The sequence below is a fragment of the Thunnus albacares genome, chromosome 11, assembly GCF_914725855.1.
Source record: "Thunnus albacares chromosome 11, fThuAlb1.1, whole genome shotgun sequence".
Classification (NCBI taxonomy): domain Eukaryota; kingdom Metazoa; phylum Chordata; class Actinopteri; order Scombriformes; family Scombridae; genus Thunnus; species Thunnus albacares.
The window spans coordinates 26,390,338-26,416,947 of record NC_058116.1 but is presented as its reverse complement, the minus strand read 5'-3'; the positions used below and the strand labels follow the sequence as shown (position 1 = coordinate 26,416,947).

At 38.9% G+C, this 26,610-nt stretch overlaps 1 protein-coding gene across 1 annotated transcript in view; it reads left to right on the top strand.

Annotated features, from left to right (window-relative positions):
* The first annotated feature begins 1,294 nt into the window (after nt 1-1,294).
* col5a2a (collagen, type V, alpha 2a) overlaps nt 1,295-26,610 on the top strand; it is a 46,209-nt gene continuing 20,893 nt past the window's right edge. The window contains exons 1-8 of the mRNA XM_044364900.1: nt 1,295-1,575; nt 20,504-20,728; nt 21,305-21,324; nt 21,428-21,460; nt 21,569-21,601; nt 21,989-22,042; nt 23,149-23,241; nt 23,876-23,950. Of these exons, the coding sequence (XP_044220835.1) occupies nt 1,485-1,575; nt 20,504-20,728; nt 21,305-21,324; nt 21,428-21,460; nt 21,569-21,601; nt 21,989-22,042; nt 23,149-23,241; nt 23,876-23,950 (624 nt within the window). The 5' untranslated portion in view covers nt 1,295-1,484. The remainder of the gene's footprint in view (nt 1,576-20,503; nt 20,729-21,304; nt 21,325-21,427; nt 21,461-21,568; nt 21,602-21,988; nt 22,043-23,148; nt 23,242-23,875; nt 23,951-26,610) is intronic.

Here is a 26,610-nt window from a genome sequence, read left to right as displayed (position 1 = left end):
CCTGTCATACTGTTCAGGGTTAGTTGTGTGTGGAAAAGCCTGGACAAGAAGACCATAGTGTCATTTTAATGAGTTGAATATGAATGAATGTTATTTTGACTGTATTGCAAATTAATTGAATATTTATTCAACTTTACGTTTGACCGTAACTTACTGCTAGGATAAGATTTGTATCCAAAGCTTGTCCCTAAACAAGACTTAAAATAACCAGTGAAAACTTGCTCTGTAGAGGATCCTTCCACTGTTTTTTTTTTCCTCTCAAAGATGAATCAATGGCTTCTTTACGAGCCCTTTCAGTGCCTTACAGGACTCAACTACTTCCTTCATGTCTTGTGGGGAAAAAAAAAAGGAATGGCTTATCACTTCAGGTAGTCTCATGACGGACGCAGCACTTTTAGCCACTTAATGAACAGACTGTGAATTTCTATGGCTTTATCTTGCAATAAATTGGATTACAGTATAATGGAAGTACATGACATGTTGTCTGTCAATGCAAGAGAAAAGTTAGATTGCCTGAAAGCTATATTACGGTACTGTATGTTAGGAATATGAATGCATATTGTGTCAGTGTGCATCCTCAATGAGGTTTTAAAATAATCTGACAAAATTAATATGAAGTCTCATCACATGTAAAACCGCCATTGTCGGCAGATTCCATGTTCCTGACATAAGTCAAGAGGTGTTGACCTCAGATTTTTCTCTAAATTTAAACTCTGGATTCTCAATCATGACCACCTACACTGATGACCACCCACAGTGACTGTCACACACAGTTTCACTTTGCTTTTTATCTCTCTTCCTTTACTTTTTATTGAAGATAGTCCGGCTGAACGATGGCACTGCTTTTTTTTTAGCAAAGAGCAAAAAACTCAACAAGCAATCTCATATGACTATAATTTCTCATCGGAAGTGAATTATAAACTCTATTCTTACTTTTAATTGCCCAGTAAAAAGGGATTGTCAGCTTGCTGTGTGTCTTTCTTGGTGCCTCACAGACTGCAATAAAACAGCACTTTTATGATGTTGTATGGCAGCCGCTTCTGAAGGGAGGCAAAAGAAAAAAAAATCAGTGACACCTCCGAACAAGCACATTTTTTTCTTATCTGTTCCCTGGCATCTTTAACTGCGAGTCAGTTTTAAACTCTGAGATAGCTAAACAGGCAGAAAGAATCATTGGAAAGTATGAGAACTTGTGAACATGGGTGTTGTTCTCCCACAGCCACAAAAGCCTGTGAGAGGATGGTTATGGGAGAGGGCTGACAAAAGGGGGAGGAAAATTAGGCTCGCCAGCATTCTTCTCATTTAAAGCTGTAACTACACAAAAAAGCACTCACGCAGTCTGGGCTGGGTCTGCTTGCTGCTTACAAGGAGAGGCACTCTTGTATTCATGGTGGTGCAGTGATAACCTGAGCATTTTTTTTTTCTTTTCATCCCTTTTCCCTTTTGCTTTGCACACAAGGAAGGCTCATGTCTTTCTTATAGACATGATGAGATTTGTGCATTTAAGGACTTTCTTTTTTCTGGTGGTCTCCGTAGCTCAGGTTTTGATTGTAACATGTCAAGACGGGAACAGTGGTAAGTGAACTCCTCTGCTCTTTATTTTAACACCTAATTGCTGTTGGGTATAATGTGTGAAAGTAGCTAAAGATTGTCCTTTGGATTGACTGAACATTAGCTCCTAATTTTTGTTTGTTTCTTTTGTTTTCTCTGTAACAGAAGTTGGGTGTAATTGTTCAAAGTCCTTGTTTCTCCAAGTAGTTTTAATCAATTAACTACAGAAACTCTTAAGTGTGCTCTGGATTACAGGAGAAGTTATTTAAGATGAGATAGTCAGGCAGTGCTTATTTCCCATACCCTGTTTTAGATTTGTTGTGCCAAAGAGATTTCTCCTTGTACACAACCACTTAATTGTTCCTGTTTTTTGTTGGATCGCAGTTATCGACCGTATGGAACATGTAAGTCAGAGTTCTGGTGAGGATGATCCCTCACTTGGTCATTGAATACTCTGTTTAGCTTAGAGAATATTTGAAAAGAGATGAAAGTAGCTCAAGTGTGGATTATCTGCAATTGGGAAACAAGCCCTGCATGTCAGGATATAGCCCCTTTGGACATCTGTCAGTGATTGCGAGTGATGTCACCCTCAGGCACTGAAAATGTGCAGAGGAGGGGAAATGAACACCTTTGCGGTTTTGCATTACTCCTGCACCGCTCCGCCACTTTGGAACATTCATTAAGTGTTACCACAACCATTTTTTTTCCCCCCTTCGCACTACATAGTACATCTGCAAAAAGAATTTCAGCACCAGAGCTCACGCGTCTTTGAGGGAACACAGACTGCCTGTTAATTCAGGGCAGATGTGAGGAGACATGAGGAGGAGAGATGCTGTTGGATTCTCTGAGTCACCAAGAGGGGGGTGAACTGTGGGGCTGCTGATGTCTTCAGCTGGCAACTCCAAGAGCTGGAACACCTGAGTGTTCTTGTTTTAGTTGAACTGTGCTTCCCCCATTTTTTTTTTTTTTTTCAGCTGGAGTGTTTGATCTCTTGTGTCGTCACAAGGAACCGTGGTGTTTCTACGTATGATGTCACGGGCAACACTGAGCATTGGAAAGTGCACAGACTGTATTGTTTATTTTTTAAAGCTGTCATTCCCTCTGGTTAATTGTTTTTTTTTCATTATATCATTAACTAAAATGAGTTGGCTTTTCTTTTTAGGTCCAGTTTCACATCAAGCAGACTGCTGCATGATAGTAAGAGCACCACCCTGTGGTGAATGCGGCATAGGGCCCAAAACGGTTTCCATGCACTTAAACTGTGCTGAAGGAATTATTTCACACTAATATAGATCCTTCCATTTAACCATTTATGGCAGCACTGCAATTAAATTAAATTTTCTTGAATTATATGGACATCAACCAAGCTTAAAATGTGATACTTAAGCTGACTGTGAAATAAAATACAACTTTAGCTGGCTCCATAGCTCTCTGACATAACCAGGTTGAAAGGTTTTGAGTTCTTGTTGTCTTATGCAGTCTAGGTCAAACGCTCTCAGAGGCTTTGTTATAATCTGCTTCTGCACCCTTGTCGAGGAACTGTCTCTGTCCATATTTGTTCATGTGGAACAGCACAGGGATCTTGCAGACTCCTTTTCATGGAATTGTGGTGGAGGAGACGACTGCTTTTCGACCATATAACAAAAACAGTGGAAATTTCATGGCTTTTTGTTGACCAAAAGAACATGTGGTTCACTGGTGCTTTGAGACAATGTACTTTCATGTTTGAATGGCTTGTTCCACACAATTACCAGTTACTATTGTATGGAACAGTTTTGAGTGTGCAGATTTTTTAGCATCTTTTTAGAGACTATTTGTGTAGCTTTGTGAATAGAGAAGATGTTAACCAACCATATGGGGCAGTAGGAATGTACATCAAGAACAGAAAGACACATTTGAAAATTTTATATCACATTGTTCATATCCAAAACAGTCCCCAAAGTTATAAAGCAAAACCTAAAGCACTCACAATGTGTGACACATTAAGTTGCACTGAGTTATAGCATATGGTTATGGCTACAATTACCAGTTACCCCATTTCATTGGGACTTTTATATGGAAATGTGTGCTTTAAATTAGTGTGGTTGAATGTTGATGAAACATACAAGTAGATACATTCTCTCAGAAAACTCTCAACACATTATTTAAAATCTGCTCTTAAAAATAAAAAAGAAGTCAGCAAAAGCTTGTGATGGGGTTATTGGAAAGACTTCTAAGGGACCAGATTTTGGTCAAATTTAGAAAAGAAAATATGGTGCTTTGAAGAGTGAAACATGTTTTAAGCAAATGTTGAAATTTTTAGTTCGTACAGTTATACAGGTCTAGATTAAACTCATATGTCTGCACATGTGCGGAAAGTTTGCTTGCAGAAGAACATAATTGGCAAATGAGATCAAGAAGCAGTTAAAAATCTTCTCCTTGATCTCATTTCTCACAATTGGAAATAGTGACGCCAACGCAGATTACTAGATTAAATCATAGCTGACCCTTCACACAGAACCAACAACCTACATTCGAAGAAGCAGAAGTGTTCAAATGATATCTGGAGTAAGGTTTAGGGATGTGAACATGGAAAAAGGAAAAAAATATATATAGCAATAGATCACTGACTCCAATAACAAAAAACAGGAGTCTGTGCCCAGAGTTTTAGCCAAAGAGAGAAATCATGCCTCTGCATGCGTATGTGTGTGTGTGTGTGAGTTTGAACATTACTCCTCCCAGACGCTGACATAGCTGTAAAACATCTTCAAAGATGCCACTTAGCGCTTTACATCAAAGAGACTAAACACTCAGTCTTGAGTTAAACTGTACGCCGCCGTGGCTTTCAGTCTGTAAGCAGATTTACGTTTGTCTCATCATCACCAGGTTTTTGATACTGATCGCAGCCAAAACGTAAATCATCTCAAAACGTTTTTCCCTCTACGAGAGAAACACACAACCAAAAATCTGGTATTCTAAATCAACAAAACCTACATGAGGTCACTCTGTCTCTCAAATTGGTTCCAGTTGTTGTTGCCACATCACTGACATCGCAACAAATGGGCTGTTTTCTACCAAAGCTGAAACGTCCAAACATGTGAATTCAACCAGGTCCACAGACGGCTTTGATTAGAAACACATGCTGCATTTTTGAGCTATGACTTGATTACACGCCTCTTTTCTTCCAGAGTTAAGGGGGTCGGACTCACCAGATTGTACATTGTCTTGAGTTACACGTTGGAGGAAGACAACGTTTTACCAGTTATCTGATGTGTAGCGTCTGGCAATGAACCTGGGACGTCTTGGTGGCATAGACGATGGGGCTGATAGATTTTTAATGCAGTTTGTGTCTGTGTGGACTACTTCATGGGAACTACTTATAAACCAAATTATTGCAGTCAGCAAATGGAAGCTTGGGGTGGGGGGATGACTTCCAGATGTTAAAATAGTCGCTTTGGCAGTATTTGGAAAATGTATTAAAATAAAAAAGTCTTGGAAGGGGAGGAAGTTCAATGGCTGATGTAAGATATATTGTTTCAACATTGCTTTTGGGTGACATGGATAGATGAGGAGCTCACTGTCTCATGATTTGTCTAAACAATATGAGGGGGTGTCATTTCTCCGTAACTTTACATTGCACACCACTGCAGGTTCAAGTTAAACTAAGTATTTGTTTGAAGGACATGCAATTATGGCTTCTCCTGACAGGTTTCCTGTTCCTTGATTGGTACGCACTCACCAATCTGCCCTGTGATCCACTCAGCCTGTCCATGTGGGAGGATAACAGGACAGAACATAAACACAGAACGGCCCGGGTTTCCCAAGTGCTGTAATTGTCTTAATTTCATTCTAATTAGAAGTGGTGCCAGCACTGCCATTTGCACCAGTCATAGAGCAAGAGCTCTGCCATTAAATTCAAATGTGGCATGACACAACTGATCAGATAAAACTAATTTCAGTTGATTTTTGTGCTGTTCACAGGTACAAGAGTGTGTACTGTATCCCACCAATATAGAAGAAAAAGTTCCAGATTAAAGCGTCTAGGTTCAGTTTATTTGTTAAAAGTTCTACTCAGCCTGTGAAAACAGTTGTATTATGTCTTTTGTGGTTCTGGAGGAAGCTTTGAACTTTAAAAGAATACAACCCAGATGACGTCATATCTTTAATATGGTTCTTAATGAAGAGTCTATATAACAAGCTGGAGGTGTGGTTTGGAAGACGTTGGCATTTAGGAGGCAGGGAGGGTCTAAAGAAAGACGTTATTCAGTTGCATTATGGGAAAGGTTGGATGTAGGCTAGGATATTTCAGCCACTGCTACTTTAATTTTGACCATTTTTTCTTTAATCTGTCTCTTGTCAGATTGCCAACTTTACAGGAGTGGAGTGCTAATTTTTTGAAGTACCCCTTTAGTGGTTCATGTTATCTAATTTATGCACACATTATCTGTCCCAGCAATTAAAAAGAGTAATATTGTCCATCCCCAAATGCCAGGAAAACAAACATGACCATGTTGATGCTTTTGTGGAGCCCAGCCGTTGCCGGTGCTGCAGTGCAGTTTGCTTGTACAGTGATTGTTGATACAGCTGGCTGTAGTTTTTCCAGGAGATCAGGGGGACTTTTGCCCTCTGGAGCTTATCCTCTGTAGGTTGGCAGGTCTCAGTGTAATATAGCACTCTCTCTGAACATGCTTTCTATCTCTCCCCTGGTGACTATCTCAAAGGCTGCTGTAATTGTTTTAAATCTTCCAATTTCATGAGATGCCATGTCCCACATGGGAACTTTTCTCTGGCGTACAGTGTTGTGGATCAGGTAGTGATTCAGTAAAATTAGATTACAGTTCCTGTTGAGTGAATCTGATAATCAAGCAAACAAGCATCTCATTGTAACAGTAGGACATATGTGTATGAGTCAGTGTTAAGCTTTAGAAAGAACTTAAAATACAGTGCTAACATACTTTTCTTTAGGTTTGATAGCACCGTAATAATCGTTAAAGCTCAAATTATCTCATATAACCTTTTAAAGGCACAAAATACTTGTTAGAAATGTGATAACACTCTCTGTCAGATTCTCAAACACCAGCCTTACTTGTTTAAATGCCGCAAAATGGTGACTGTCAGCCATAATTGCAGGTTGTGGTCCAACCTAAATTCTAAGTTGTAGCGAGGTTGTGTATATCACAACTGCTGAGGGTGAACAAGAGGAGCTACATGGGCGTTGGTGGGTGACAAGGGTTAGCAATGCGGCCTATATGTTTAGGCTTTTAACAACTTGTTGGACAGCTGATTGACTTGACGGTGAAATGCCTCATATAAGTGCGGTGAAGTGCCTTGAAGAGCTTTTGAATCCAGGTGGTCCTCCTCTAGTGGAGGTCAAACAGTACAGGACTTACTTTACTGCAGTTTGTTAAATAATAAAAAGGAAATTGGTATATATGCTCACAAATTATTAATCTGTAGTGACTTTCAAGTGAACCAAAAACTAAGGGAGTTGCATTATAATCAGTTGTGCTGTATCCATTTTTTTTTTCTTTTCCGGAAACTGGATTTTTTTTTACTCAATGATGATGATGGATGCCATGACTGAGTTGGACCACATGGTTTGGAATTCCCCTGTCCATTGTCAAGACTTGTTCGCCGTGTCTAGTGTGTTTTATATTTCTTGATCAAAATGGAATAAAGTCTTAAAACTGAAAGTATCTCAGGCAAAATGAATCATTATAATGACTGTACTGTACAATTGTCAGTACAAACATGGAGATTCTCCAAGAGGCTCATGTTCAGAAGAAGAAGAAAAAAAAAGGTTTTGTAGAAAGCCTTTGTGTTCCAAAGACACATAGTGCTGAAGGCTTTGCTATGAAACACTGCCAGATCTCAATCGAGGGTATGATATTTCTTGAAATGTCATCTACGATTAAACTCATATTGTGTGCAAAGCAGATACATGTACAGTATTAGCTGGCAGTAGCATCAAGTCTGGAGTCCTGTGAGGCCCAAATATATCAGATGAGAATAAGTAAGTCTAAGGAAAGTCTTGGTATTTGGAACCAGTTTCACACTGGATCATGGTCTGTCATATCAAAATAGACTTGCTCATTCAGAGTTTCTATGTGATAGACTTAAAGCATGTCCAGTAGGAAAGTAGGGAAAGAAGGGATGCATTCTTCTGACACAATATGAGTCTATCCTGTCTCTTACCCACTGACCGCAATGTCCAGTCAATGTTCCCGAACAAACACTTCTCACATTGAGCCAGACCAATGAGATGTGGAAATGTCTGCTTGTAGTCTGTGACTCATGGCTACCATTTAACCTCGATGATTTCACCAAATGGGTAAAACGCTACAGCCAAGAAATGGCTGAAAGAGATGGAGTGACAGTGAGCTAAAAGGGTAAACATTAAATATGAGATGATTTTGTCACATAGCACACGCATCAAGTGTACTTACTGGTCTAGCTTTTAATAGTCTACAGCACATTGTGGAAAGTTAGGAACATTTCAACAAGGAGGACAACAAATCCAAATGTTGGCATGGTAATTTACAGTCCATCAGCTTTAAAATTATATCCATATGAATAACATCAAATCCTAGTACTTTGTGTTTCTGTAAATATACTTCAGAATTAAAGTGAAGCCACATGAGTTTTCCCAAAGAAACCGTATCCTGCAGAATAGTCATGTAATTATATAGACAAACCGTTTTCCTTTCTCGCTCAGGCTTCACTTAATCAGCCACACCAACAAATCCCTCAGGTTTACACAGCTTGAACTTTGTTGTGCATCATGCCAGTCTTTATTTACCTGAGCTACATTCGAGCTCTAAGTATAGGCTTAACTTCTGTCTTCATTTCTATTTAATCTCATACTCCTCGTTCATAAGCCTTTCACTGATGTGGCCTGGTATTTAAGGGGATAAACTTTAAATGTAGGATAAGACTGGAGAGAAGGAAACTACATTTCATCATAATTTCATATCTATTAGGAGAGGAGGGGGTGGGGGGGTGAATGGGAAGAAAAGTACAGGCACAGTTGCAGATCAGAGTGGAAAGAACAGAGGGCTGACAGAGAAAGGAGGAGGAAGAGGACAGAGAGGAGTCAAGGCAGGCAAAGAGGATAAGAGCTGAACTCTGAGAGAAACACAAGAGTGAGAAAGAAGAAGGGTATAAAAACAGTGGCAGCGAGGGAAACCCAAAGGATTGTTGGGAACATGACAAGTACTTCTTTGTAGTGTCATCCTCTACCCCTTGTACATCCCAACAGACTCCAGCACAGGAAGTGCTGTCAAATTGGAATTTCCTCTGGAAAAGCACATGTTTCAGATCTGGGTTGTTCTTGTTAATGCCCATTGTGATACATGGTTAAAAGATAAACATGAGATCAGAACAATATTTCTTTAAATTATCAATTGATATATTTGAGTGTAAATATTTTCCTGCACCCATGAGCAGTTCAAATAATAACAGTGAGGTGAAAGGCAGTAAAGTAACTGTGTCATGTTGTCTGCATCGATAGCTAATTGTGCTCAAAAGGTAGAAACCATTTAAACTTTCAAAAGATCCTCTCATTTCTTCAAGTGTCGAAATTAGGTCAGCAGTCGATTTGTTAGCTCTCACAACTAAGATTGTTGCATTTTTTCTAACTGGAGTCTGCCTTTTGGGAAAACATTTCTAAGGCACACAGCTGCTGATGACATGTTGAATAAAGTATGCAACTGTTACTGATAGAAGGGAGGAGTTTCAGCAAACAAACTGCAGCAGGCAACAAATTTTGCCAAGAAATAATCTTGTGCTTGGCACTGATGATATTTCAAGAATGCTCTCAAGATGCTAGTAAAGTAGAGTTTCATTGGTTGTTGCAGTTTGGGTGTTCTGCCATAATGTCACAAGGCCAGAGGTGGGAATATTCTCCTCATACTTCTCTTATTACAGAAATACAGGTTACTGTGTGAGTGTGTGGGTGTGTGTGAGAGAGAGAGGTTTGACTACAATTAAATTATAGCAGCAAAATTCAGTTCACAAGAAGCATTAAAGTGATCAATTGAAATTTAGCTAAATGCAGAATATGTAACTTGTTCCTAACAGCAGCTCCTTATATAATTGTAGAATGACTTGATTGGTAACTGTGAGTGTATAAACTGTGCAAACTGGATCTTCTTTTTAGTTTCGGACATCATTGTTATTGGTTATGATAATACTTTATTCACCACTGTTACTGTTACTGGAATCTGATGACTCTGTTACACTGTCTGGACTCAGTTCAGTGACCACACTTGTTATCAGTGTAGTGTAACAGCACAGTTCTGTAAACATTACTGGAATGATGGCAAAAACTATGAATATAAGTGTCATTTTGTAAAATGTTACTGGTCTGTAAGTACAGAAATGTGCTTTTTACCCTCTTATGCTTCTTATTCTTTCTCATAGCTGCCAATATGCAAAGTTGCCTAATTGTGATATGTACTGAGTGAGATAACTTACAGTTGGAAAATAAATCATGTAACGGAGACACTGTGTCCAAACTACTTTACACATATCGATGGCTTTCATGTCCAGTAATTTCTTGTTGATTATCATTCAACATATGCGCCAATAACAATCCGTGATAAGCTAATCTTGTATCAGCACAATACCAATTTATCGATCAGGCTCTAGTGAGTTTCACAAATGTAACCTTTTCAATGGATGTCCATGCGGTCACTACTTCACCAGCCCTCAGTAACCTCACAAAGATAAAACTGCATCATAACAGTGCCCTTCTGACCTCATCACCTCTCTCTGTCTATGTCTGTCTCCAACATTTACAAAAATGCGGGTTGCAATAAACTTCAAAGGCTCCATTTAGCAATAAAGAGAAAGTGATAAATTCCGTGTGTCCCCTGGGGCTTCAGCTGAATGATGTCATCACAGAGAAGGGGCCTCACAGTGCAGACCCCCTTTCAAGATCTCTGGGCTCAGTTATCTAACCAATAATAACCACAGCTAACACTGGCTACCGGCCAGCAGAGCCACTGCACTGTTTATCCCTCAATAAGAATGAGTCTTCTACAACTTATGACAGTCCCATGTGGTTTGTACCTGTACAGAGGCAATCACTAGAAAAATGCCCAAGCTGTTATCTCTATGTGTGGTTTTAGTTAAGCTCTGCAGACGGCATATGTTGTTGTTAGAATAATGGTTGATGTGTTGACTATCCAAGCAAAGCAATGATAGATGACTCCAGCAAGAAAAACTTGATGTATTTCACCTGGAATTAAGTCATGGTTTCCATTTCAGAGATAATCCTGGAATCAAGCATATCTCTAAATGTTTTGAGGAGTTTTTGGCCTTAACATCTGCTAAGACACTGTTTTCTTTACAGATACTGTCTCTATTCTCCATAACATCAGCTTTGTTTTGGAATTTTAGGGCTGTATCTCATTTGCAAAATGTGCTTTCTCTAAATGCATTTACGTCACATAACAATGATATTATGGCAATAATTTGGATGATGCAATTTTCTGCATTAGGAATCCTCTGCAGGGTTCTGTGGCTTTAAGCCTTCCATTCATTCTTTTAACTTAAACCTTTCACATAAAGGTTGCAGTAAAATGTTCATGAAATAAGTCATTTTTAAAAGAATTGATTTTATTCCAGAAATGATTCCTTATTTATTCCTTATGTGGTTAAATGTGTGGTTAGTTTAGCTTGTTTAAGGGGAGTTGGTTGTTAAGTGGTACTGAGTTGTCAGTCTTTTAACACACACTGTCTCAGACATCATAGTTCTTTCTGGACAATATATAGCCCAGCAAACATAAATAATGTCAACTTTGTGACCCCACAAAATGCAGTCCAGTTTAAAATGTAAATATTTATGGAAAACACCCTTTGCCTGAGGGGCTGCATATATGATACAGTGAACGTCAGCATCGTGGCCTAGCAGCTGCATCATTACTCAAGCTCCAGCTTCAAGAATAACCAGATGGAGACCGAGACAAAAAGAGCAAGTGAGGAAGAAAACGAACAGTGAAATACACACTAGTGAAAATAGGTACAATAAAAAAGAAGAGAAAGAAGAGGAAAAAAATAGAGGAGTGTGGAAGGAAAGTCCAGAGGGAGGCCGTATGCTTTCATAGGGATAAGGAGAAAGAAAGGGAGATTGGAGAGCTTAACGGGGATATGAGAAAACACAGGCTAATGCGAAAGAAAAAGTGGGATTTAAAAAAGCGCCTCCGGCAGCCATTTGGTTTGAGGAGAGGATGCAGCATCCTTAAACTCCTGTAGCACAGAGGTCAAACAAAATGTGGAGGCAATAAATCTCTCTTGCCTTTGGGGTTGCTCCTCACCACTAATATAGGACACCTCATAAAACAACTCTAAGTCCATCCCCACCTGAAGAATGATAATGGTTAAGCATGTGTATCCCATATACTGGTTTGTACAATTAATGGGAAACACGTTCGATTGAGGTTCAAGTAGACACTTAAAGTTGTGACCAAATGGTGCATTTGTTGCACTCCTATGAGTTGAACTGCAACTTTGTGCATGATATCACTGGCTTCTGCAATGAATGTGGATGTTGCTGTTGTCATGTTTTAGACTGTGCAAAGGAAACAGTTAAAAATAAGTTGTGTTCTTGCAACCACCAACAGTAGAGCCGAGACAGAGAAACAGAGAGAGAGAGAGATTTAGTGTCAGCACCTTGGTCTGCACTTGAAAAGGCAAACAGATGTGTTCAGCGCTGATGTAACCTGCAGACAGCATGCTTGATAATGTCCTGTAGAGCACGATTTTTAAATGTTTTAAGGGCTGTTTTACCAAAATCATAAAAAACAAAGCAAAACAACCAAAAAAACATATTTTCTAACTTTTCCCAAGTATTATCCAACCATGCAGACCATTTCAAAGTAACTGTTAAGGTTTCGAGGTATCTGTCTATGAGATTCCTGTCTCCAGCCACTGTAATGGAGGTGAATGGAATTTTCTTTGTGCTGCTCCAAACATCAAAAAATGATATTTGAAAAATTCAACACCAATGTGTCTTTCCAGCAACATTGTCCCCATTACTCAGGGGAATCCACAGAGCAGTTTATAGGGGCAATTTCTTTTTTGGAATGTAACTCCACTGAAGTAGTAGTAGTACTTTATTGATCCCCTTGGGGAAACTGATCCTCTGCATTCGCACTGAACACTTGACAGTGAGGCCTGTGGATTATCCAGAGTAAGTTGGACACAGTGAGAAAGTATGTTTTGTGTGATTTGGGTGAGCTGATCCTTTATCATCTGGCCCCACACTGACTAACATGACGCAATACAATTACATGAATGAACTTTTTGGCATTAAAATAAGGTGACCCTAACAATCTAAATTCCCATAACCCTGATAACCTTATACAGAAATACATTGCTTACACAATATACTCAACTGACCAGCGCAGCTCTCATCTAGTTGGCAGAAAGAGGCTAGACAACTGGAATTTAAATAATCAGCTTTTTTTTTTTTCTTTTTAAGATTTGATTGTGAATAAATTCAGAAGCTGTAATAGTTGTGGTAAGCAGTAGAACAAAGCTAAGAATGCAGATCATGTGTTGAGTAGACATGTACAACCACAACAATGCTCTTATAATTTCTTATAATTTTTATACAATGGCCTGAAAGACTAGTTTTAATTGTATTTCTCTGTGTTTCAATCACGCAGCAAGAGCATATTGTGCAGGAAACAACTTTCTTTCGAGCTCCTCTGTGTACAGACGCCACAGTTTATTCTTTCACATCTGGCTGTGTGCTCAGTTGATATAAAACACCAGGGCGCACTGACCCCTTGTATATGTTAACGCTCCGCTCTGTAAACTGGAATGTTTGACGTCACCCATTTTCCTGTGCTGCATACCTGTTTTCACGTGGACAGGCCAAATGTGAAATTGTTAATTCATATTAACACATTTTAAATAGTTTATTTTAACTTAACTTTCACTTTGCTTGCACTGATGATATGCATTTGGCATATAGCATGGAGAATCTTTTGCTGTTGCAGTAACACCATGTGTTTGATTATATGGTCAGACCATCTAAGTATTGTATATTGACTAATTCATTAGTTTAATGTTCATTTTACTTATACTAAATAGTTTTTTAGGCACATTTCTTAAAGTACAGGTTTGAGAAGTGGTGCAGCATATTGTTCACATTTAGTAAAATGTGTCAGTGTGTTATATTTAGCTTGATCAATGTGTGCTGGATCTAGCCTGAAAGGATATGAAAACCACATGTTTGACAGATGACCAAGCCTTTGTGTAAGATTTGATTTCATATCAAACAGCTACTTGGTTAAGTTAAATAGTCATTTAGGCACTTTGCTCTGGTCAAAGAGGTGATTTCACACTAATAGATAAGCAAAAAAGCTTTATATAGTTGCAGACTGTGTGAGTTTATTCATATTGTTGCAATTTTAACCCTTTATTTTTTAGGCCAATCTATTGGGTTATAGTGTTGTATGAATCAATTATCATCTTTTCTGTTTAAACTTTGAATTGTTGTCCTGGTGTAGCAGTATACATCAGCTTTAGAGTGTCTTCAGAGTGTCAGTTTAATGGTTTAGTCATGAGAGCAGTTACATTCCAAGTTTGTTGTAACAAAATGCTGTAATTGATATGTTATTTACTAAACAGTACTGCCTTCCCTAGACAGATGTCTGCACCGTACTTAAAGGACTAGTGTGTAGAATTTAGTGGCATCTAGTGGTGACATTGCAGATTGCAACCAACTGAATACACCTCCCCTTCCCCTCCCCCTCCAAGCATGTAGGAGAATCTATGGTGGCCGCAAAACCCTAACCTTAACCCTAACCCTCTCTAGAGCCAGTGTTTGGTTTGTCCGTTGTGGGCTACTGTAGAAACATGGTGGTGCAACATGGCGGCCTCTGCTCCCTATGTAGATGTAAAAGGCTAATTCTAAGGTAATGAAACCAGTGATTCTTATTTTACAGGTAATTATACACTAATTAAAACATACTTATGAATATTATAATCTATGTCTGTCAATAGAGCCCTTACACTGGTCCTTTAATGCAGAAAAGCTGAAACAACAAAGCAAACATTAAGTACTCATGTGGTCACAATAATCCATCAATAAACCATAAGTGAGGAATAATCTACATGAAAACAACACATGTTGTTGAATCATGAATCTTCAGTACAGGACAAGAGCATTTTTCATGGAGTTTATTCTGAGTGCATTTCATGCCTGGACAGAAAAAGATTACCCTTCTTTGAACTTTGACCCTGACCCCCAGGCCAGGCCAAAGAGGGTTCGGTCTTTAGTAACTGTTGTGCTCTGTACTGTAGTGAAAGACAGTCACTGTTCACTGTTTGCATTTTCATTACAACAGCTTGTGTTTTCTAATTCCCTTATTACAGTAAATTATTCATTTTAGAGCATGCCATCTGTTGTACAGCATGTTTAGTTCATGATGAGTATGCTTGCATGCTGTAAATTTCATTGTCCGTAGGGCATGAAGACACAGAACTTGTTTGATTGGTATAACTGTAAGGACTATGGAGTCTATTAAAGGATCTCTCTTTTGATGTTTGAGAATATGTGGCCACAACCATAAATGTTTGTTTTTGCCACATTCCCACTATCGCAGCTAATTTAATCAAAGTTCATTTAGCATATTATTACATATTCACGTGATTCACTTATCGGTGTCCATGTTGGTCTGTAATTCTAAAATGATGATGAATCAAATCCAAGGCCACAGAAAGTAAGGAGTCAGTCAGCAGAATAGATAAAGAACGGAGGAGGGGGTGTGTAATCGAGGACGACCACAATCCTCCCAGGGCTGATCATGGGAGAGGAACAACTCATAACTGTGGTTGCCTCTTTAAGGAGGACCCATTGGAGACAGGGCCTGTTGATGGAAAAGCCCAGACATGTAATCAGTAAGCTACTTATTCATTTCAACTTTCCTGGCCTGAGCTTCCTACCCCTCCCTTAAGATACAGATTTTTGTTTGTGAGAGCCAAGGTGAAGAGCGTGTTCAAACTAGAGCACTCTTTCAGATTTCAAGGCTTGTCAAGATAGTACAGCAAATCCTAAGTGCCTCAGAATATTAAACAGACAGGATGTTTTTTTCAGGTAATAAAATCCTTGTACCGTTCATTAAAACAACACACTTAATGTGACGGATAATCACGGGGAGTTGATTCACTTTGAAGCAAAACAAGGTGTTGACATGTCAGCCAAAAGGTGGGTGTCCTTGTTTTTGACCCATTACGACTCAGGTTTTGGGCCAATATGGCAAAGGTTTTGACTGATGTTTGTGGAAAGACTGCTTTTATGGATAGCTTTATAACTGGACCAATCACAGGTTGAGCTAAAGGTCCTTTACAGAGAGAAGATTTATGTTTGGCCATGACACCAAGGGTTTTAGAGCAGGAAAGCGCAGCTGCTGCAAAGCCACCCCTCAGCAGCTGTAACTCATCTGTATCTGGCCTAGGAATCAGGCTGTACTCCTTACGGTATTAACCAAGTCAGTTGGGGCAAGTTAGCTTCACTGCAATGGACAACTCATTCAGAACAAGGATGGAAACATGTGGTTTGATTCCATAAACTTACTGTATCATCTAGTGAGCAATATCTTTCTGAAAATGAAACGACAGTGTGGCCATGGGTTTGGGGCCTGCTCTTGGACCCAGTCATCTTTTTTTTGTTTTTTTGCTAAAGGAAATGAGAGATTTAGTTTAAAGTGACTCACTGTTTCCATAAGGTCATTTTCTAACCCCCCAACTTCTGGCTGCAATAGAGTCTCCCCAAACACAGTGTGTTATGAGTATTTCCATATTAGCCAAGGAAAATCCATAAACTATCTACCTTTTTTTGCTTCCTCACATCTGCCAGCTACATCACATAGGGAGCAACAGTAGTTTTCCCAGGTTTTTCCTCACGGTTGGGTCTTTGTTATCTGGCTGATGTCTGGTGAGCTGTACAAAATGATAGCTGGAGAGCAGACATTTGAGTCATGTTGAAGAGCTCCAGACTCCATGTTTTGAACCAGTAGAGGAAACTGTCTGCCCTCTTAGCTGACTAGTGGAAAATCCAGATCAAGCCGTCACCATCAGAAGGGAGCATGCCTTTTCACCATTGTCACGATTAAACTGTGCTTTTACAGCGTCTGTGGAAAAGTGTGGAACCTGCAATGAATTAGCTGAAAGGAGGGGAAAAAGTGAACGTCCCACTCCTCCTCCTCCTCAAGGCTTGCGGTAGGGTTTTTAAGACGACTCTGAAAACCACACTTCTCTTCCAGTAAATTTCAAACTCTTCCAACACAGAGTGTTTGAAATCTCTCAAAACCCAACAGGAAAAAATGCTTTCCAGCTACAATGTGGCTAGACATCCCTGCTGTGAGGTTTGAATGTCTCTGCAATGAAATTGACTCAAGTTAGAGGCAGTTTAAGATAACGTGTATGTACGTGAATGAGATTCCAACAAGAGATAATCCAGCGTATTTGACACTAAAAACAATATTTGAACACACACACAAGAATTCAAATCCAGTCAAGGGGAACAGCTAAGCTTGTTCTTACAAAACAAAATACCACATCATTATAATTAAAATTCATTGCTGAAGTGATTATAAGTCTTATCGCAAATAAAGATAATACACTTTTGTTTTCCACAGAATACTGGTTTTCATTTTGAACAGCCAAAACTTAGACAGTGGGGCGTTACTGGCTGTTAAAAGGCAGGGATTGTAAATGCTTAGGTTTTTAGTATCGTCAAATACTTTGCAGTTGACAGAACAATGATGGCTGAGAAAGTATACCTTGAGGTGTATTGCTAGTCAGAGTGTTGATCTTAAAATCTGTAGCCCTCAGCCAGCACAGCTGGTTGAGATAGTAATGGAGATAAAGAGCCTGTGTTAAAGTCTGATAGCTGTTGTATGTCAAGGGGTCATTTGCAGTTGTAGGACTGTCTATGGTCAGACCTCTGTGTGTAGGTGAATGTGCGTTCACATGTATGTTAATTTGAGTCCGATATGGGCCAAATGGTAATATCAGAAAGCTTTGTAATTCAGTATATGTTTCCAAGATGGAAGCAATGTGTGGAAAATCAATATGAAATTGAAACAAGTAATTCAATATCTGTCTGTCATGTCATTGTCTGAGCTAGTACCGCAATCACAGTTACCCATGCTTGTGAGATTAGATGTAATGATCTTAAGTGTGTCTGATTACATGATGCATTTGTAAGGCATCCAAACCTCAGGTTTTCTTTAATTAGAGGTATTTCAGAGATTCCCGATGTTGTTGTGTTACCGCAAGTTTCAGTGTAATTTAACTTTACTTTACTTTAGCTTTGTTTGATCCTGTAGCAAGAGTCTTGATGTGTCTCATCTGATTTATAGAGCCTTCACTTTAACACTGCATATTAGATGTATGAATGGTATTGAAGGTAACAGCTCAAGTAGCCTTGGCTGATGATTGAATGATGTCATAACAGTATTCGTTCATTACAAATTCAATTTGCAGTGATATCCAACCATACCATTACTGTTATTGATTACTGTCCCCAATGCATACACTCATACCAAACCTGATGTATTCAAGAAAGTTAAGATGACTTTATGTTATTTGTTTATGTAAAAATGGAACATAGGCTAATACATTGCTATCAGACTTTTTCTTATTTTACACTCAAATATCAACATTGGTGCCAATAATGTCTTGATCAGGCTTTAACTACACCATGATGAACTGTAGAAGAGCAGTACTGGAGTATACAGCGAGCTTAGAACACTTAGACATTCATTCAGTAAAGTCCATGTGAAATTTACAAGAGCATCTCTCATCTTTGTTTATTTGTTTGTCTATAGTTTTTTATCTTCCTGTACATCTGTCCTTGGCAATGTGTAGAAGTATATTGAGAGCCACAGAAAACTGGATTCAAATTACCTGTATGGATCAATATACTGGCCCATAAAATTGGTTCTTATTCTCCTCATTGATTATACATTTCTTCATTTCAGTTCCTTTCATTTGGCACTTACATGAAGTGTAAACAACTGCCAAGTATTATTTGCAGCTACTCTCTGTCCCAGGCCTGTCTAACATAAATATAAGTCTGGAAGTGAGCCATGCTGTTTGTTCCATATAAGGCCTCAGTATAAGCAATTCTGCGCTTTGATCTGATTGTATCAGTTCTTTGACATTTTTCTTGAATGTTTTTGGCAGACTGTATAGGGAGGTAGAATGAAGTCAGATTTCCCCACATGTTTGAGATCATATTCTCCCACTGTAGTCCTTAATGTCGACTCTCTTAGAATATTCAAAATCATAGCTATCTGTAGTTAGGGGTATTCTCTGCTGCTCCTGTCTCCAGTAGCCGGCCAACCTGATTTACCTGCAGTCTGAAGCTCAGAGCTGCCACCTGCTGTTTGTAACAGAAACAAGTAAAGGCTTCAGAGTCGCCTCTGGAGTCCTGACAGATTTGGGTTCAGATTACAGAACCCTTACATACAGGATTCTCGCTAAAGCTAGGCACATCCCACAGCTGTTTCCTCCATTGTTGTGCTGAATGTTAACTTTTCTGTCTATTTTTTTTCCACATATGTCACCTTTTTGCATTTGAAGAGCCTCTTCTACTTTTTTTTGTCAGTGTGCAAGGCAAGGCAAGTTTATTTGTATAGCACATTTCAACAACAAGGCGATTAAAAGTGCTTTACATAGAACATAAAGGGCATCAAGACAGAATATAAAATAACACAAGGCAATGTAAAAAGACATGTGTGGGCAATATTTCTATTAGATGACACCCCACAACAGGCCTTGTTGCTGCCTCTGCATTCACTTTACTCATTTTAAAACCTTATTTTCCATAATGTGTAAAAATAAAAACATGTAGTGTGGTCACCATTTTCAGGGTTGTTGTGAACAGAAGTGTATCTGTAGCTGACATTGCTGCAAATGCAACATACAACTTGCAACATTATTTTTATGGCCACTTATTTGTGAAATACTCATTAAAATATTAAACATTCAAACCAAAGTGAATAATAAGACATCTGGGAAAGACAGTTGCTTCGTAGGTGGCTGCAGGTTTTGACTTTTGAACATGAGTCAAGATTTCGAGACGCTGCGTCTGTAGGAAATGATCTCATGTCTAACGGCTGGAGGCTTTGCTTAAACAAAGGCTCGCGTTTTCCAGAATATTTTTCCTCTGAGAGTTTGTGCAGGACACAGTGAAAACTAATTTTTATGTATGCATGGCACAATTGCATATAAAAAGTGTATGTTGTTTGTGTGGGATATACTTCATAAAGCATTGTATTCTCTTTATGTTTTTATTTTTTCTCTGAAACTTTTTCGTTCTCTACCAGTCTGTATGGGGAAAAATAAACATAGCATGAGATTATTATCAGTTAAAAATGTATCATCATTATTTTTTAATGATGTTATGAGACCCAGCAGTGTTGACAAACAGGATACATTGACTCAGCAACTACTCCCCCTGAGGCTGCTCCAAGGATGAATAAATTGTTTAATTTCAGGCAGCATGGTGGCTTAGTAGTTAGCATTATCAACACAGAAAGAAGGATTTGGGATGAAACTCAGCTGCTTTCATTGTTTGTGTTGGGTTTTATAATAGTATTAAGAAGAATGAGCCCTTTACCTTTTGTGCAGTGCATGCTGCACGAGCCTAAACAGGAAAAAGCAAGTAAAGATTTGATGGATGAAAGTTTATTTTTTGTTTGCCTGTTGGACTGTGTATCTAAACTAGCTTTGTTTCTGCTTTGTTTTTGAAAATGCATCTAAAATTCAGCAACAGTTTCTATATTGACACATTTTCCGATACTGTCTGAGTATGAATACTAACAAAAGGTACATTTTGCTCTGTCTTGTCTGTAATTGAGGTCTCAAAAAGATCCTAATTAAGAGCAGGTTTGCTTGGCAAGGCTTCAGTGGATAATTGACACAAAGTTGATACCTCTGTGTGTTTCAGGAGATGATGTGAGCTGCACGGCAGACGGCCAGGTGTACACTAACAGGGACATCTGGAAGCCAGAGCCATGCCGGATCTGTGTTTGTGACAACGGTCAAGTCCTCTGTGATGAAATCCAGTGCGATGAGCTGACTAACTGTGAGAAGCTGATCATCCCTGAGGGCGAGTGCTGCCCTATTTGTCAGAGTGATACATCCAGCACGGGCGGCGGACAAGGAACTTTTGGTGAGCAAGCAGCAGCTCTCTGTGGTCATTTGTAAGTTTGAGAAAAGAAAAATATGTCTAGGAAAGGATTTTTTTATTTTATTTGCTACTTTACATTGCAGGTAAAGGGCACAGTCATTTGCTCAGAGGGCCTCACACACTCATAAGCAGCTCTTACAGAAACATAATTAAGAAAAAAAGCCTAACCAAGAGGGATACTGTAATGCTTAAAGTTGGAATCAATAGTAATAATAATACCATGACCATGAAAGATGTTTTAGTTTTGATAGGACCTCCTGCTGCTAGTGAAATGATTTATCTATCAGACAACAATGGACAAAATACTGCTATTATCAAGCTGTTGTACCTCAACAGACTGTTAAGTATGTGTGACATCAGGGTGATTGTATTAATTGACAAGTATGCCTTTGTTTACGTTGACTGACCTGCATTATCATGATAAGTTTCTAGAACTGCATCACTGTGCACTCAACATCCTCATTTTTCACATGGATTATTTGTGTACCTATTTCTCTCATATCCACGTTGCGATTATGATGAAATAATGTGTTCTTTTATGTTTTCTTCTCAATGCAGATGGGGGCAGAGTCTACAAGGTAGGCCACAGACGTGCTATTACTTTATCATATGTTTGCTGACGTTATCACCATCACAGAGCGTGAATTTTAAAGGTCTTGTCATTTCTGTCTGTTTATTCAGGGTCAGAAGGGAGAGCCCGGGGATGTCCCAGTTGTGAGTGTTTGATCAATATAAACCTTCTCAACAGGCCTACAATATTAGATTAAAAAGACACAGTCTAAATGCATGATCTAACTGGTGTTCTTGATGATTTCCCTGCAGGTGACTGGTATTAGAGGCCGTCCTGGACCTACGGTGAGCATTTTAGTTGTTGACTGTAGCATCTTCTAGGATATATTGGTTGCTTGTAACCTTGTAACTTTGTAAAGCACATTGTGCTTGAAAAATGTTCTAAAAATCAACTATTATTATGACTATTTTGCTGAAAATTGCATGTTTACCAATTTTCTGTGGATGTTCAACTACCTGAATTGACACTAGATGGCATAAGAGGACAGTCACCTCCTGCATAACTTCACCTTAAAAGGACATCTGCACAACTGGATAGTCCAAATCATCTTGAGTCACTGTGAAATTTAAAGCACCACTGTGACATGTATCGAAAAACATTTCATTGTTCAGATGTGACTACAATATTATTTCTATATTGGTATTATTGGTTCTTTCTGTTTATTACCACAGGGACCTCCCGGTTCACCAGGAAGCAGAGGACCCCGAGGACACAAAGGAAGACCTGTAAGTCAAATCCACACATCACCTCTGACAAAAAGCACAACTTAGACAAGATAACAAAATTTGGTGTCTGTAGATTATACTCAAGATTCCATACATTTCCAAATGATGATCCTACCTTCTGACCTTTGCTTAAAGAAACAAATGCAAACTTTTAAAATCATTTTAAGTACACGGTGTGATAAACTACAGTAGTATTTATTGGGTTATAGTGAACATTAATCAGGGGCTCCAGTGTTTTCAAGAGTCCAAAGTGTTATCACCTTAAACATAGTGCAATCAAGATCTTATGTCATGCTCTACCCAATTCTGTCTGTATTTCAGTTCAATGCAGCTTACATTTTGTGGTATGGAGTTTGTTAGGATCCTCATCAATTCATATGCAGACTATTGGTATTTGTTTTGATATTTTTTGTTTTAAACATATCATCATGTACAAGTACATCTATAATCCATTTGGCACTCCCTTCATGCTCTTAAAAATAGCATTCTCATGCAAGTTGACTTGACTCTTTGATTGCTGGGGTCATGAGAATGACTCCTCATTACTCATATTATGTCAAACTAGCCCAAATGGTCAAAAAATAAATAAAAAATACAGGAGCATGAAAACATTTTTTTTCAGTTCAAGGCCAAGGGGCAATAAAAATGTCAAAATGTAATGCAATGTGGCAAGTTGATATACATGTATGATGTGCTTTGCAAGCAAAAGTTTAGCAGGTTGATGAATGAATGTGCCCTGCTTGGTGGGGTTACAATCCAGTTGAGGGCAGCATTTTGAGGGTGATTTATTGGCACATAACCACTGCTTCTCCTACTGCACACACTTTACAGCTCATGGTTCATAATCAAACAAAAATTAAGCTACATCATGTGTATCAAAGTGGAATGAAACATTCCACAGTTCATGTCATTCAAAGCAAAATGTCTTTGCTGAACTAATCGATCTTTGTTTCGGCCCTCACTAAAACAAGATAATAATAAAAACTGAAAACAGAAGTATACCTAAGTGCTCTCATGGTCACATAATAATGAATAAATGTCAGCTTGAGTGTATAGCTATAAAATGGTTTCAAATGAGTGAACCAGCATCTTTCTCTGCTTTCTAGGGACAGCGGGGCTCTGCGGGTTACGACGGGGAGCCTGGTGTTCCAGGTCAGCCCGGTGAACCAGGACCTCCAGGGCATCCAACGCACCCAGGAGTAAGTTGTGCAGGGAGCCCTCCCACATGCTGCAAATACACATACTTACACCTACTTACATGTGCTAGCTTACACAGTGAGAGCAAAAAGAAGACAAATTAGCTCAAAGGACAAGTCGTCTACCAGAATTATTGCTCACACACCTTAGAAACATGAACAAACTGAAACCAACACAGCACTTTAAACTCTATTGAGATGTATTAATCCATGACCTAACCTTGCACTGATGCCAACAACCACCATTTACATTTTTGGATTCTAGGTCAATCATTTTGAAGCAAAAACCCATACCCAGACCTCAGATGGGTTTTCTAGTTAGACTTTGTGACAAAGGATAGACAGAGAGCAGACAATACACACAGGGCCACATTCATTCTCAAGAGGATCAATGGTACCTGGTACCTTGAAATATTGAATCACCTTCATCTACTTGTACTTGCACTCAGTTCACATACTCACAATGGGAAAATTTTAATCAATCTCCCATTATTACACTTATCCTTAATGTGTTTTGTTGTATATAACATGATTCCAGTTTAGCTTCTGCAGTCGTCATTCATTTGCACCTATTTACCATACAAATACTGAATTAACACATTTAACCTATACTAAAGGGTCTGTGTTTCACCTGCAGGGTCTGGGAGCCCAGATGGCTGGAGGGTTTGATGAAAAATCAGGACATCCCCAGGGCATGTTAAGTGGCTCAAGGGTAAGAGGATGCATGCAAAATATGAGCAAACCTAATCTGTCACTCTTTCTTAAACCACTTGACAAAAAAGCAGACCAATGCACTATTTATCTTTTAAAATTAGGTTTGATTCTGTAATGGAAAATTCTGCGTGTAGCTGTGTCAGAGAACAGTGGCATGTTGGCAATTAAGAACAGCCCAGAGAAATAGTGTTGTACATTTTTGCACTGGTTTCAGAATACTTATTTAATACAATGCTTATTTAATCGAGGGTCTAAGGATTGAGACTGTCATTTGTTCAAACAGATTTGTGATTTTGAGCTACGTGTATGCAAAAGGACTAAAGTTGATTTGACTAGTTATTAAACTGTCAAAATCAAACATCTAAGCCAAACAATTAGCAAACCACTATCTATCTAAAATCTACTTTAGTGGAAGTCCCCCTCCACTCAAAAAATTGTTTTGTTTTGCTCATTATCACTTAGATGTTCTGCTGCACTGTGCAGAATGGTGTATGTTAGAATTGGGTAATATGTCAAAATTTTCCTACCAGTCCATAAACCGGCGATTGCTGATAAATTTGCTGGTCCACCTGAAAGGTGAGTCCACCGTAAGTGAGCCTGGTCAGTCAGGTTAGCCATTGTCGCTAACTTCAGGGCTAACCCCCTTCACTTTAATCAACAGGTGGCGAGCAAGACACTGGAACTTACTTGGCTTAAGGAGTTGTAGCATTCATTCACTGACAATTGCCTAGACTATACACACTGTTGCGCACGTCTCATAGTGACAGTGTCAACTTCTAGCATGTAGCTAACTAGAAAAAATGTTCTGCTAGCCGTGATGCTAATTTTCACTATGTTAAACTGCACTGACTTGTGCTGAAAACATTAGGGATCTAAAAGTCTGCTAGCTGCAATGCTAATTAGTGCCATGTAAAATCCCATTTGATCATGATAAGTGTTAGCATATTAAAAACAGGATCTGAAATGGGTTTGTCTGCCCAATCTGAGTTGAACATAACGAAAAATAGCTTCATGGCTAAAGGACATTTTCTCTAGTTAGCTACATGCTAGAAGTTGATTCTGTTTCTGTGAGATGTGCTCAACAGTCACAGCTATATTCACGACTATACTGCTAATGTCATACTCATATAGTAAATTAGTTAAAATTGCGCAATAAATTGCCCCTCCCCCCCAAAAAATAGATCAACTCAGCCAGTTCTCTTTATACATCCATGGCCAGTCGCCGATATATTCGTCCAGTCACCCACCCAAGTATGTGCAGAGTTTGACTGTAGAAGGCTTTTTTTTCATATTCATCTGCTAAAAGTGGAAAGTTTCTCTTACCTTAAATCTGAGTTTAAAGCATGCACTGATGATTTCTGACATCAAAACGGACAACTAGTTTCGAAACCAATCATGGTCCAGTGTGCAACTTACACAAGTGTGATGTGTAAACTTGAAGCCTCCAGTGCACAAACACTGAGAATGGACTTTGCAGTGAAGTAGGAGACACCGTGTGTCCAGCAGTTAAACTTTTGAAATGAAAAAAATATTTGTATATTCATAGATTCTGGATTTTTCAATAAGGGAGAATGAGTAGATGTAATTTTTAAACTAGGTAATTAAAATGTTTTGTGGAAAAACCTTATCAAACAAAAGATATTCAAAGTAGACATATGTTGATAACAAATTGAGATCTGCTCAGCTAGTTTCTTAGTTTCGTATTGTCACCACATTTCTACTTTCACTTGATTTGATGGTTGAGTCTTAAGAGGGTACTCTGTCAATGTAGTGATGCACTATAAAATCAGAGGACTTGAGAAACAGTTGAGATGCAGCAAGCACAGAGATATCCTAACTTTAGCTCCAAAAACTCTGTATCCTACACTTCCCATAATGCAACTCAAAAGCATCTGTCATTACACCTTCCACCCTTTCTCCAAACTTAATGCAAGATAACCCCGATGTCATCACCAGGGTTATTTTTTCAGACTTTAGTGCTCCCCAGAGTCCTGCCCTGGGTCGGGTACCTGACAGGTAACCTGCAAAAAAGTTGTGTAACAGGTAAAAAATATAATTATATAAATTCAGGGGTATGGGCACGGGTTAAAATTAACTAAATACAGGCAGGTAGCAGGTGGTGGAGCAAGTGGAGCCTGTCAGTGGATTACTATGAAACTTTGCTCACTGTTATAAGTCATACAAGTAAGCAATCATTATAACATTAGTATGCAATCATTGTTAAGTGTGTTTGTGTGAGAGAGAAAGCACTGTGGTATCTATGCATCTGTATGTGTGCACTGGCATGTGTGAATGTCAGTGAATGTGCAGTAATACCGTTCTTGCAGTCATAGATTATGACTGTGCAACAAGTAAAAATAAAGCACTTTAAAGTGAGTGACTGTGTAGCCTATGTGTTTAATCATGGGCCAGATTGCAGGTTTTATATGTACGGGTCCGGGTGGTCCGGATGATATGGAGATAATTGCGGGTAACAGAATGGTTTTGGTACTGAGCTTTGCGGGAGTGGGCGGATGCGGGTTTGCAAAATTGGACCCATGCAGAACTCTGGTGCTCTCCCCAGAGCTACAGAAGACATTGTACAACATTACATTATACACCTTTCACAGTCTAAACAATACTCCCTGTGACAAGTAGACTAAATTGGATGTGTAAAAT